This window comes from Hemibagrus wyckioides, linkage group LG24 (genome assembly GCF_019097595.1).
Source record: "Hemibagrus wyckioides isolate EC202008001 linkage group LG24, SWU_Hwy_1.0, whole genome shotgun sequence".
Taxonomy (NCBI): Eukaryota; Metazoa; Chordata; class Actinopteri; order Siluriformes; family Bagridae; genus Hemibagrus; species Hemibagrus wyckioides.
The window spans coordinates 8577432-8590645 of record NC_080733.1 but is presented as its reverse complement, the minus strand read 5'-3'; the positions used below and the strand labels follow the sequence as shown (position 1 = coordinate 8590645).

Genomic DNA, 13214 nt, shown 5'->3' with positions numbered 1-13214 from the left:
TTTATTTTAAATATGATATTGATATTAACATACTTATTAAATGTACCCAGTATTTGGCACCACCCCAGCTTCAAGGAAACGTACCCTTTTGTACCATTTTGATTTTTTACAATCATAACCAATATTTAAAATGCAAGAGACCTCAGATATAAAGACAGATTTACTGTTTTATTTTTTGGTCTGCTTCGTCACATTGTCTTAAAAGCCACACACTATAATTACCCAGAATAAAACCTTACACTCTTTTAACTTATGTACCAATAATCCAGGCTCTTGGAGGCTGGGATCTTGTAAACTTTCCCTTGATCAAAAGTGACTTCAGATCAAAACAAATGTGGAGGATGACAATTCAGCTCAACTGTTATTAGTTATACACCTTTAATGCGTCACATACAGAATGTGTAAAGACAGTTCAAATTTCTCCCAAATGACAGGATCATGGGTCATGAATATTGAACATGTTTAATATTAATGATTTTATACTGGAGTAGCCAAGACTGGAATTTGACTAGATTCAGGAATAGTTAAGGTTGGATTTTACTCACCACATATCACAGGATGATCTGGAATGACATTCGTTTAAGACCAACCTAATACAAGAAGAATTTTAAGTGGGCAAAATCAATCTATGTTCCAGTGGGGCAGATATTAGATACACAATTTAATTATTTAAAAATTAAGTCCTCTTTTGCTGCTATAATAAGCTCCACTAGTCTTGGAAGGCTTTCATCTACATTTTGAAGTGTAGCCATGGGGATTTGTGCTCATTCAGCCAGAAGAGCATTAGTGAGGTCAGGCACTGATGTAGGGTGAGGAGGCTTGGCATTCCAGTTCATCCAAAAAGTGTTCAGTGGGTCATTGCTCTGTGCAGGTCATTCGCATTTGTGCACAGAGGCATTGCCATGCTAGTCCCTTAGGACCAGTAAAGGGAGATTGTAATGCTACAGCATACAAAAACATCAATTGTATGCTCTTCTGTGGGGAAGAACTACATCTGGGTGTTATATTCAGGTGTCCACATACTTTTGGCCAGATAGTGTAGCTAGCTAAGTTGCTGAATTAACTGAAAGAGCTCATAAGAACAATACACCTGTACTATACTATTATACATAGCATGATTACATAATGGTACTTATTTGACAGTATGAATGGAGTCAAACTATTGTTAATATTATGTGTGATAGAGATTAAAAAGAATATGGATGACATACCAAATTGGAGGGGCATCCATTCTGTAATGTTTCTTCTTCTCTACACTGCAAGAATAATATAGCAATAAAATTATGAGAGTTAAAAGGAAACAAAATGCCATATGGCAGTGTGACCCCTATTAAGTCTGACATTTTGAAAGAACATTTCTTGGCAAGAAAATTAAAGTGACTTGCAGTTATTGTTCAGTTCTCTCACATTCTGGTACCAGAAATCCTCCCACCTCCTTGCCGTACAAGATGCTAATGTTTGGGTAAAGCTTAGGCCAAACGCATGTTAAGAACAGATGTTTCCTTTCTTCCTTATGTTTCTGCAAGTGTTGACAGGTAAGCAAGTCCTAGCACAAGCTTGCTGGGAAACTGTGATGGGTGGAAGTTCATTTATATACCCTAAGTGGGGGAAGAGGAAAGAAAAATCACACACTAGAGGAGCAGTGTTTTTTTCCCCCATCCAGGTCAGATGTACAAGCCCAACCCATGAGCTGCTGGATTTACAGCTGTATGGTTACAAAACCAACACGTTTGTGGTGTGAGCACAAGGTCACACACTCTGAAACAGAGGAAATCGGACACAACACTCACCTTTTTTTTTCTCTCCAGTCTTTTTCAACCTAATCTCCAACCACTGCCTCTGCAGAGTTTATGATATTATGAGATGTCCAAGAATTGCGAAAAAAAACCCTCACATATATAAATATAAAACATAATCTTCATTTTAAATGTAAGTACATTTAGCCATTCAAAAATGTCAAATTTGTCAAATTTGTAACACAGGATTTTTGTTTATTATTATTATTATTATTATTATTATTATTATTATTATTATTATTATTATTATTATTAACATTAATAATAATAATAATAATAATAATAATAATAATAATAATAATAATAATAATAATAATAATAATAAATAATTCACTTTTAATCTATAATTAGAGTAACAGGGTTACAGTTGACCTCATCAATCAAAGTCACAATATCATTCTGTTGAACATGTGGACAATTTCAAATATTTCATATGGCTGAATGTGTTCAGGTAACAGAGTTGATGACACATGGCAAATATTAGATGTTAAATAGCTTCACATAATTGCAAAAATAACATAATTTTTAAGGTATTTTAAAGGGATTATATTGCAAGTTAAACTGTAGGTAGAAATGCTGTTAAGTGTTTTACTTTTATTAAATGTTTTAATTTCTGTATTGGAAATATGCAAATGGGATGTTGTGAAGAAAACTGTACAGAGTTTTGAAATTAATTAACTTAAATACATTAATTGAAATTAATTAAATTAAATACATGTTCTTTAAAATATATTTAACTTATTTGTAACATTAGAGAAACAGAAATGGCAATATTTAAATTATGCAACTATGTAATGCAAATTCCAAAAACTAAAAAACAAAACCATTTTTTCTATGTTTGGAGCAGACAGCGATTTGTGTTTAGGTTTACAGAACCTAAAAATAAAAAAAATAAATAAAAAATAGCAAAAAAATACTTCTCTCTAAAATCATTCCTGCTCTTGGAAAGAATTATGCAGATTTGGAGCTTAATTTTCAAAAATGTTTGACTGCAAGTATATAGTACATGAATTATTTACTGCACTAGACTAGTTTTAAGTCAATGTTTTCTTCATTCTCATTCCTTATTTTTTCACTATGGGGCTATGGGGCAACATCCCAATTTTGGCTGCTGATTGAGATTAGATTGAAAAATGCTGGAGTGTTGCTTTGATGCCAGTCAGAGACACCATGAGCTGAAATCGTAGACAAAACAAAACACAATTTCAGTGTCAGTGGCTGAGAGAAGATCTTATCGGTCTCTCATGCGGCCTACTTCAAATAAGGCGACTGAGCATTTTGTCTTTTGTTTTGTCCTTTGTACTGAATTTTAACCGGATTTACCCTTGTGCAATAACACTTTGTTTAGAGTCAAGGACGGCCTCTTAGCAAATGTGATTTGGCCGAAGAACAAACATGGAATCTGCTTGCTGGTGATCATTTACACAGTTAAGCTCTACACCACTGCTCTGGCACCACTAAAGGCCCCTGGCTGCATCCTCCCCCTGCTGTGACCTCAGGATAAGGGAAAACAACTCCTCTCCTGCTATTGTTCTTACACCACGGGGTCAGTTATCTTCATCTCAACCAGCTTTAACAGACAGGAGAAAGACAGAGACAGAGAGGTGGAGGAGATTTACAGTAGAAATGTCATTAAAAATCTAGAGGGCTATGAGAGAAGTGTTTGGGGTTATAACTTCAGAGCAGGAGATGAGAAGGAGAAAGAGTCAAAAAGTTATCAAAAAGAAAAGAACGGAGAGGAAATGAAAGGAATGGAAAGGAAAGGGAGGAGATAGCATGTGGAAAAGTAAAGGGCAATGGAAGGCTATGGAAATGGAGTGAAAGAGGAAAAGGTATACTGATGGAATATGAAAGAGCAGGAAAATGCACTGATAAGAGAGGTGTTGGTGACGGAACAGGAAAGAGGGAAAAGGTTAGAGCTAGGACTACGTGTATTTTAGTTCTGCGTGCTCTTTTCATAGACTATGTGACTATGTATTTTTACAGCATGACCAATACTTACACACAAAAAAAAACACACACACAAAAAAATATGTCTTTTAACATTATGCCTCTTGCTTTGGAAAAAAAAAGACAAAGAAATGAATAGCCTTGCTGTATAATACAATTCTGCCATCCAGTTGAATTATACATTACTTGCAACCACTAGTCTTTTGAGATTAGAAACAGTTAGCACATTGCTTGTCCCCATTCTGTGCAATTGTATCATAGCATGAAGAATAGCCATTAATCAACTCTACCCCAAATATTATTATGGGTGAAGACAGTGCCCAGGGCTCTGTGGCTGCTGTGTCTGTTCCGGCAAAACAAGAACAAATTGGCGTTTGGTCTTTAACAAAAACACAGGTGGCTCCTGCTGGATCCTGGACAAGACTTTGTCACTGCACAGGACAGAACGCTACAGACACACAGATGGAAATGTCAGCAGATTTATGTAAGATGTGAGAAACAGATACGGCACCACAGCTAAGACATTAAAGCAACTTAGCACTTCCTTCCTTGTGTGGTCCATGAGTCTATGTTGTTTGATTTTTGTAATTACATTTTTGTTATTGGCTACTCCAGTGAAAACAGGAACTGACTTCATCCATCACATGAATAGACACACTGTTCGGACTTTAACCCAAAAAAGTATTAGATCTTTTAACTAAATTCTTATTCAAATAAATCTCTCTAGTCATATATATAGTATTTAAGCTGTATACTTTTATTTTCATATCCCGATATAATAAAAGAGCTGGGATCAATTTATAGTTTGTGTTCAGTTGTGCTGTGTGACTCATAGCCATTATACCCTTTTTAGCAAAATGGTGGTTTGCAGTGAAAGATTACTCATTTCCTCATGCCAATCTAAAGCGATAACGAGTCCAGGCCTAGTGGAGTTGTCCTGCTGAGAGGATAAATCCTGATGGTTTACTCTGGTAAACATTTGCCACATGACACCATCCTACATGCAAACACAGCTCTTCACACATGGTTATTCAATCAGTCTTCACCTGAGCCCTCCAGATTAATAGCAGGTGTGTAGAGCCAAGATGCTGACAACCCTCTGTGCTTCTAGTGGCACTCACACTGCCTTTCTCCCACAATGCCAAAAAGAGTTATATAACTCAGAAGTCGGAATGTTGCAATGTCTTCCAGGTGAGTGAACAAAGTCTATGAGAAGCAAGGGATGTTGAACCATTTTCATATCTTGTTGTTGTATCAGTGGGTACAATGGATAAAAAAAGTGTACACGGGTGGCACGGTTTTGTTTTGCAAAACCAAGATAAATCATGTCTGAACTTTTTCTTGCGATTGCAATCTTGAGATTGAATGTGAAGTTTATTCTGAACACAGTCACGTGCCCTAAAATGGGTGTGAAATCATACGCAACCAAGTTGCTGTAACTTTTCTATTTTAACTTTTTCCCCCTACAAAGTTTCTAATTCTTTTTCAATTTTTTATTGAGTTTGAAAAAGTTCGACTTGATTTCATTTGCCTTTGTTTTTTACATCACAAAAACCTGCCACTAACAGGGGTGTGTAGAATTTGATATACCTTCTATGTACTTGGAGATTGCAGTCGTTTGAAGACTTAAAGGTTTCAGTCCTCTTTTTTTATAACTGGTTTTTCATGTAAATGTTTATGTGAGGAAATGACCAGCTGGGATTAAGTTCACAGAAGTAATATAACAGAACAGAATTTTTTCTCATTACTAATTTAGGTACAATATCTATGAGCTCAGGATGAGAACATTAATAAATAAAATAACATTGCTATTTAACAGTTTATAGATACATGTTGGAACATCCCAAGGACATATTAGTAATTTCATATCTTATAGCAGCTATAAACACTTCAAAAGCCTCTCCTTTTTACTCAATCATTAATATTAAAAATGAATGCATTAAAAAATGTACAATAACAAATCTTTTATTTAAATCGTTTCATTTTCAGCCTGAAATTTGGAGGATCTGTCATATAGGTCCCAGTGAATTAACTTTTACTGTAGAATGGAAGTAAATGGATTAGAAATTAAGACAAAAGTAGGGATTTGAGAATTCCATAGTTTCACTGTGGTTTGAATACTAATTATAAAGGATGACGTGGTAGCTAAACACTTTTAGCTACAGAACCTGTATGTTAAGATATTTAGCTAGCTAAACTTAGCCTATCTGAAAATATGGCAAAATAAACTGTACTTTGATACTGAAATGCCACTCATGTCTGCCTGTGACAAATGTGAGCTGGTTTATTAGCAGGAAACTAGCTAACTACTTACCAATGATGACAAAAGATCAAGTGAACATTTTGAATCTGCAGTTCCTTTATATATACTGTACATATATATATATATATATATATATATATATATATATATATATATATATATATATATACAGAGAGAGAGAGAGAGAGAGAGAGAGAGAGAGAGAGATTCAGACATTTGAATAGCTCTTTAGTTGTTTAAAAAAAAAACAGCATTTCATAGTAGTATAGCACCTCATTTATGTTATAGAAAGCTCAGGACATCCCCACCCTGCTACCCAAACGACAAAACAGAACACTTCCTATCCATACTTCCTCATCCAGTACTAAGATCCACACCCAGAGCTCAGCCGTCTCCCTCATATTTATTCCAGTCAAAGGACTTACAAAGTCTTATGAAACACTTAATTCACAAAAGAAAATTATGACCCTGGAAGCCAAGAATTGACAATTACAAAACCCTCACTGTACAAAACCCTGGCAGACATTAGGAGACTAATTCAATTGCCAATACTAGCCCATAAACCATTAAATTTAATTCCAAATCCTTGCGTATTATTCACAAATGACTATCCACTGCAAACAGTTATGCCAGTCAATCCCCCCACAGCCATTCACTTTACTGCAAGTTCAAAAAGAAGACTGCAGCTGCTCCGTCATATTCCGTACATAATTCATAAATGTTAAGATGTGCTTTTGATGAAAGTTACGTTGGTTTTAACAAGCTCTGGCTGAACAAAACATGCCATTTGTTATGTATTACAACTCATTTGATGGTTTGTTTGAAGGACCGCAACGGAACACAATCAAACTGGATAATTCTACGATTCTTTGTATTCTTTACTTTACCCCCTTTCACACTTGACTAGCAAGCATCTGCATTAAAAGCCAAATAATCGCTAAAACAATCTGGTCACATTATAGAGCTGCTGATGAAAGTGAAAGTTCATTTGGAACCGAAGAATACTGCAACTTACTGTAACTGTTTTTATTGGAAGCAATTGTTTAAGGTTTTAGAAATCCATTTTCATGACCATTGACCTCTAATCAGAGAAGCAGAGGAAATGGACAAGGTGGCGCAGACCCTTGCTTCCTGTCCAACATAAGTCAACACAAAATACACCTACTGTGGCTTCTTATCTGCCGTCACACTTTTTGACTCCACTCACGAGCAACATAAAATCCAGCATTAATCTAGAGAGATGGCATCACTTTCCTCTGTTTTACTTTTATTTTCTCCTCAAAAGAAGCTTGCAATCTTAGACATGTGGCTTTCATGCAAGCTTAAATCATGCAGCCACCAGACCAAAGCAGTGTTAATCCAAATAAACCCAGAAAAGCCCTGAGAGATTCAAGTAAACTGTTGTAGATTTAGCACATGTGTGCGGTTGTTTAAAAGGCACAGATGTGTTAAATCAGATGCTAAACATATTATAAAATCCACTCAGGAAAAAACAATGAGGGTCATTCACTGAGTGGCACAACTGGATGTCTACATTCTTCAGCTCTATACATAATAATTAAATGAAGTACAAGAATGTTGCCACTGTATTATAGGCTGGCAAGTGCAAAAAGTCAGATCTTGCCTTTACAAATTAAGGATGCATGATTAAAATAGAAAGCCTTGGAAGCACTTGGAATAACTGCCTATTCGTGTAATGACTATATTCTCGTTATTATAAGCTGCAACAATAGATGAAATGACTGTGCAGTAATTTTGCAGCTAAGAACGCCTCCCTTTCAAGATTTCCAAGATATTTTATGCATTTTTTAATTATTTCTGAGACGGAAATAAACCGACTATCTAATTATGTACAATGAAGATTTTTTTTAAATGACATTAATGCAACAGTCAGAGGCATTAGGCACAGAGAAACAGATAGAGTGAGACGACAGTCCAGAGATTCTGAGAAGAGAGGGCGGGAGACAGAGATATTCTCAGGGAGTGGTTCCACACTTATCTTTGTCTGCTTTCCCTTCTGTTTAGAAGCCACCAACCCCACCCAGGCTTGTTCACGTCACACACACATTCGACCCTCACCCATGCAGCTAGACGTCTCTGATAGGCTATCCTGCTCAAAGCTTTGGCAATCTAAATTTAAGCAGGTCTGTCTCTTTAGCAAGGAGCCAGACTGAGAGAATGAAACCACAGAGACACCAACACATTAACTGATATGGATTCAAATTGAGTGCCATAATTGCAACCTTTATCAGTTGCCGTTTTTAAGTGATTTTATTACTGGTAGGTTCCGCTGAGTTTATTTACCCAAATCAGGAAGTGTTCTTAGCCTTGTCATAAAGTAAAGAGCCAGTCTGCCATTCCTCGTCCTCTACTTTCCAATCAGTGTAAATTTTCCTCCTCACTCCACTGTCTGAAGCACTGTATGTGACGGTCAAATTTGTCTTCACATGTATTGCTTATCTGCAATATTTATTGTACACCTTGAAAATCATGATCAGTCTCTGTTGTGAAAGTAACAGCAAATCCACCCAATATTCTTCTTAAAAAGACCTAAATGACAGTGTAGACGGGACTTTATGACCATGAGTGACTTTTTGCGGTGTCTGAAGTGCCTGTTTATGGTGTAGTAGCACGGTGCCATGGAAGAGCTGAGTAGTATGAAGGTGGGGGTGGAATAGTAGTGCACCATAGCCTGAGACAGTATGTTCTAGCTCTGGGACAAGAGGAACAGGAACAAGTGTGCTAGGCAGAACAAACTCGGCTGTGCCACACAAAGCTCTTTAATCCCCTGTTAATGACATCACATGATCAAAAGGAAATTTGCTTGGGCTAGAGGCCACAGTAGTACAGGAAGAGAGTGATGTGGGTGGATGGGTATAACTGACCTATTAGCTGTCTGATAAACCAGGTCTACTTCCTCTCACCGTCATGGGAACTACCAGGCCTTGCTTAAGCACTAATGGAACAAATCACCGGGTACTTGGCGCACCGCCAGCATCCCCGCAAAGACAGCACTACTTTATTTTACATGAAAACACTGAGGCTGGTATGTTCTTAATCATTAAAATTCCTCAACAAATCCACATAGTTTGGGAGGCAGAGGCTGTCAGGTGTGATTTTCTAGTCCTCTTTTCAGAGCCATTCAAAAAACATAGCCAAAGCAGTCAGCAAAACACTGCTCTCTCTCTCTCTCTCTCTCTATCCCCCTATAAGCCCTCCAGCAATCCATGCTTCATTACTGAGTCTTGGTGCTGTCTTTCTAAAAAATGCAATGGTGATTGAATTGAGAATTCTTTTTGAAGTGATTTTAAGGTCTCCACATAGTCGTGCCAGATAGAACCTTTGCTTTCCATACTGTAAGGTGCAGCATCTCCCACAGACAAAAAATGTTTTGCATATTTCCTAAACCAGACCATAGTTAGCAGCCTGCCAATTCTATTCACTATATCTCTTTAGGCTGTAGGCGTAGCCACCCCACAGCTGCCCTTTTCTCTTGTCTGTAACATTTCCCTCCAACCAGAATACTACACAGCACAAATAAGTCGAGCAAATGTCCTGTTTTGATGTGTCAGCTGCTGGACAGGCCCCTGTCCCCATGTTAGCACCTCATTGTTCAGAGAAACAGCGAGTCATGCCAGATCCTTTCCAAAGACAACACACACCTCTGTGGGAACTTCAGCCAAAATCAACCACTGAGAGCTTGAAAAGTTTCAGATGACTTTCAGACATCCACTGTTTACAGCCCTAAGATTTCCTAGGACATAATAAAAAGATATTACAAGAATTTGTGAACTAAATTGTCTTTGCTAGATGTATTCAGGATGGTTTTTAATTTATTCATTCATTTATCTTTAGTAGCAACTTCATCCTGGTTGGGACACCAGATTATAATGCTGGGTACAAGGACGGAATACACTTGTTTACAGATGAAGCAGTTTAGTAGAGCCAGTGTATATACTTGCATGTTTTTGGAAGGTTTAAGGAACCCCACTAACTCGGCAAAGACAGCAACCTGAGCTCAGGATCAATCCAGGGATCCTGTAAGGCAGCAGTGCTACTCTCAGAGCCTCTCTGCTACCCTAGGCCACTTTTAAGTGATCAGATATCTCTAAAGCACCATAATGTAATTGATATAGGCAGAGATTTCATCAATCTGCTGTATTGTTGAGCCTTGAAATAGCCCACTTCCAGGAAAACTCAAGCTGTTTCAATTCTGACACATCATTTAAAAAATGCTAATGGATTTTGTGTGTGTGTGTGTGTGTGTGTGTGTTTGTTTGGTTGATTGTGAGGAACAGCTGATACATAGTTGTGGTGGAGGCCAATGAGGGAAAAGTGCACAGTGTTACTCACATGGAACAAAAAACTTCCGTTCAAGTGTTTTGTAAAAGGCATGGTACCATTTCTCCATGCCACAGACAAAAAGGTCAACGTCCACTGATTTCAGACGTTCTGATATCATTATCAGATTAGGAAGCAGTACATGATACATTTCAGAATTATCAATGGTTTACAATTAGCATTGAAAAGCAGAGAAAGGCATGCAATATACTAACAGGAATCAACATATTCGTGTTTCTTGATTGAATCTGTTGTTTTATTCAAGGCGCATAACTTTTGACACATACAAAGCCCTCCATCACACACATACTGAGTGACAAAATGACACACCTGAACATGGAACAACTTAGGACTTATAAAACGCTTCATTTGAAGCAATGTCATAGGTTTTATACAAAATCTGATGTTCATAGCCTACAAAAAGGGGTTTGCTAAAGTGCATTTAAATGTAGAGGGAAGCACACATGGTGTATAGTACTACAAATAACACCATCATTCCACCTTGATTGTAAAGACAGAAAAACTTCAGGAACCCTGGGAGATGTCCTGCTATCAAATGCCGAATCTTAAAACAAGACACCTGATAGCGCAGGACTGCATGTGTTTTGGCTGGTGAAGCACCCAGTTCTCTGACTTTATACTCAAATATTTGTGTGTTTCCCAAGTAGTGACGCATAAAGCTTATCCTGGTTCTCCGTACAACCCCACCTCTGTTGTGCAACAATGGTCCAATAAAAAAAAAGGCGTGTTTATCACATGAACAGGAGTGAAAGATCACCACTATGTGTACATTAGATAATTCAGAACACTCCACAGGGGCTTTGGTAATTTATCTTTTCACTTCATTAGTACACATGTGGATCACAGAATATTTAACACTGGAGGTCAAAGAACATCAAACAGCCTAGAGATCCATCTTCAATGGATAAGTTTTTCTCCAGTGTTTACCTTCATTAAAAAAATCAATGAACATGTCCACTGAAATAATATAAAAGGCCCTGTGATGTCATCTGGACAACTCCAGCCCACCCATCCATGACCAGGGTGACAAATCAATAGTGTACAGTGGTAAACCAACAGTCTTTAAACTGTATCCCTCCAGCTTCATCAATTGGGCTGATAAAACTCAACCAGTAAAATCAATGAATCCACCAGTGCACAGTGACAGGAGGCATGTAATCACAAGATGAGTGAACCTGATTAACCCCTCTCACTCATCTCTTCTTCTTTTGCTGTCTCATCATCTTCCTTCGCTTGCTAATCATGCCGTGAAGACGCTCCAGACCCTCCTGTAGGCCCTCTCCAATGATGGCACAAGCCGGCTGGAGATGCCAAGGTGTGTGGGAACCGAGTTCATTGAGCGCCAACAGCCTCTCCAGCTCACCCAGTGGTAGAGCACTACGCAGGTCCTGCTTATTGGCCAGCACAAGCACAGGGACGCCCTGGTTCTCCTGCAACCTTGTGATCTTGTGCAGCTCCGTTTTGGCCTCCTCCATGCGCTCAGCATCCACAGAGTCCACCACAAACACGAGTCCATCAGCACAGCGCGTATACGAACGCCACAGCGGCCGCAGCTTCTCTTGACCGCCTACGTCCCAAAAGTGGAAGGCTGCCGTCCGGCCTTTTGTGCCAAGCACCAATTTGATCTTCTCCGTGTTGAAACCTTTAGTCGGGACCGTGTTCACGAACTCGTTGAAGCGCAGTCGGTACAACACAGTTGTCTTGCCAGCACAGTCCAGTCCAAGAATGACAATATGCAGGGCCTGGAACGATGGCAGTCCCGGGAAGATGGTGTGGGGCTCCGATAAGCCGTTGCCCATCTTGACAAAGGTGAACGGAGAGATCGAGCAGACCAGAAGCCACTATTGCTTTACTAAGCAGTCACAAGGCTTCTCTCACTCCCTGGAGACCGCAAGAACCTGAAACCAGATGAAAAGAGAGCTGATGCAATGAGGCCAGCAGTGCGAGTCCCTAACAAACACACACTTCATTGGTTTTCTGCTTTAGAAACTGGATCTAAAGTGGGCCCGGCTTTTCCTTTTGTCATTCTAAAATCGCTCACAGTTTTACCTTAGCTGGATGTCACTTCGTGGCAGGGAGGATGAATGTGGAATAAAATCAGCAGGAGCCCGAGACCCCATTTGCACATGTAGCAGCGCTGGAGAGCGCAGAGGTTTCATAGGCTAATGCTCTCTACGGACAATGTCTAATCCCTTTCAACTGCAATAAAAATCGACAATGAATGACAAGACCGCGCTTCTTTCCGCCCACTGCCTTCTATTCATACCACTTCTTTTTAAGATAAATGTGGTGCAGGTGGTTGCAGAGAAAAAAAATAGAAGCCCATTAGTTTGGTCACTGTTTAACAAAATGTGATGATGATCAAACGGGTATAATCTGCTTTACAACTAAGACGCTGTCGCCGGCCATCTGTGAGTGCAGTTGCTAAGGGAAACACTGCCGTAAAATAAAAGCGAATCAATTTCTAATTGCTGCCAACAAGTGACTCGGAATCAGGCTGCTCATTATAATTAAAAAAATACACCTCAGAATAATTTTCCCGGTAGATTACAGACAGGTGTATATGAAGACAAAATACAACACTGTGACATTCACCTTACTCGCCGTGTCCGCTGTTGGGAAAGGATAAATCCGTCTGTTTCCACGGTGATGTATTTTCTTATGAAGACCGTTCGAGATGAGCAAACTACAACACCCTGTCTCGGTACAGCAGCGCGGCTCACTGACTCCCTGACTGATAGAGAAACCCGCCTGCCAGTTTATTCGAGCACTGCTGCGTCGACTGACAACATGCAAGAGCTCCTGATTGGTCCGTTTCCAAACAAACTCGCGGTTTTTGTGCA

General features: G+C 38.8%; 1 protein-coding gene across 1 annotated transcript; it reads right to left on the bottom strand.

Annotated features, from left to right (window-relative positions):
- Positions 1-10578: 10578 nt before the first annotated feature.
- Positions 10579-13125, bottom strand: arl4ab (ADP-ribosylation factor-like 4ab). Its single transcript, XM_058377128.1, has 2 exons — positions 12967-13125; positions 10579-12269 (listed from the first exon to the last, which is right to left on the bottom strand). Exon 2 carries the CDS (start codon positions 12168-12170, stop codon positions 11565-11567), a length of 606 nt encoding a protein of 201 aa, XP_058233111.1. The 5' UTR covers positions 12171-12269; positions 12967-13125; the 3' UTR covers positions 10579-11564.
- Between the last annotated feature and the right edge of the window lie 89 nt (positions 13126-13214).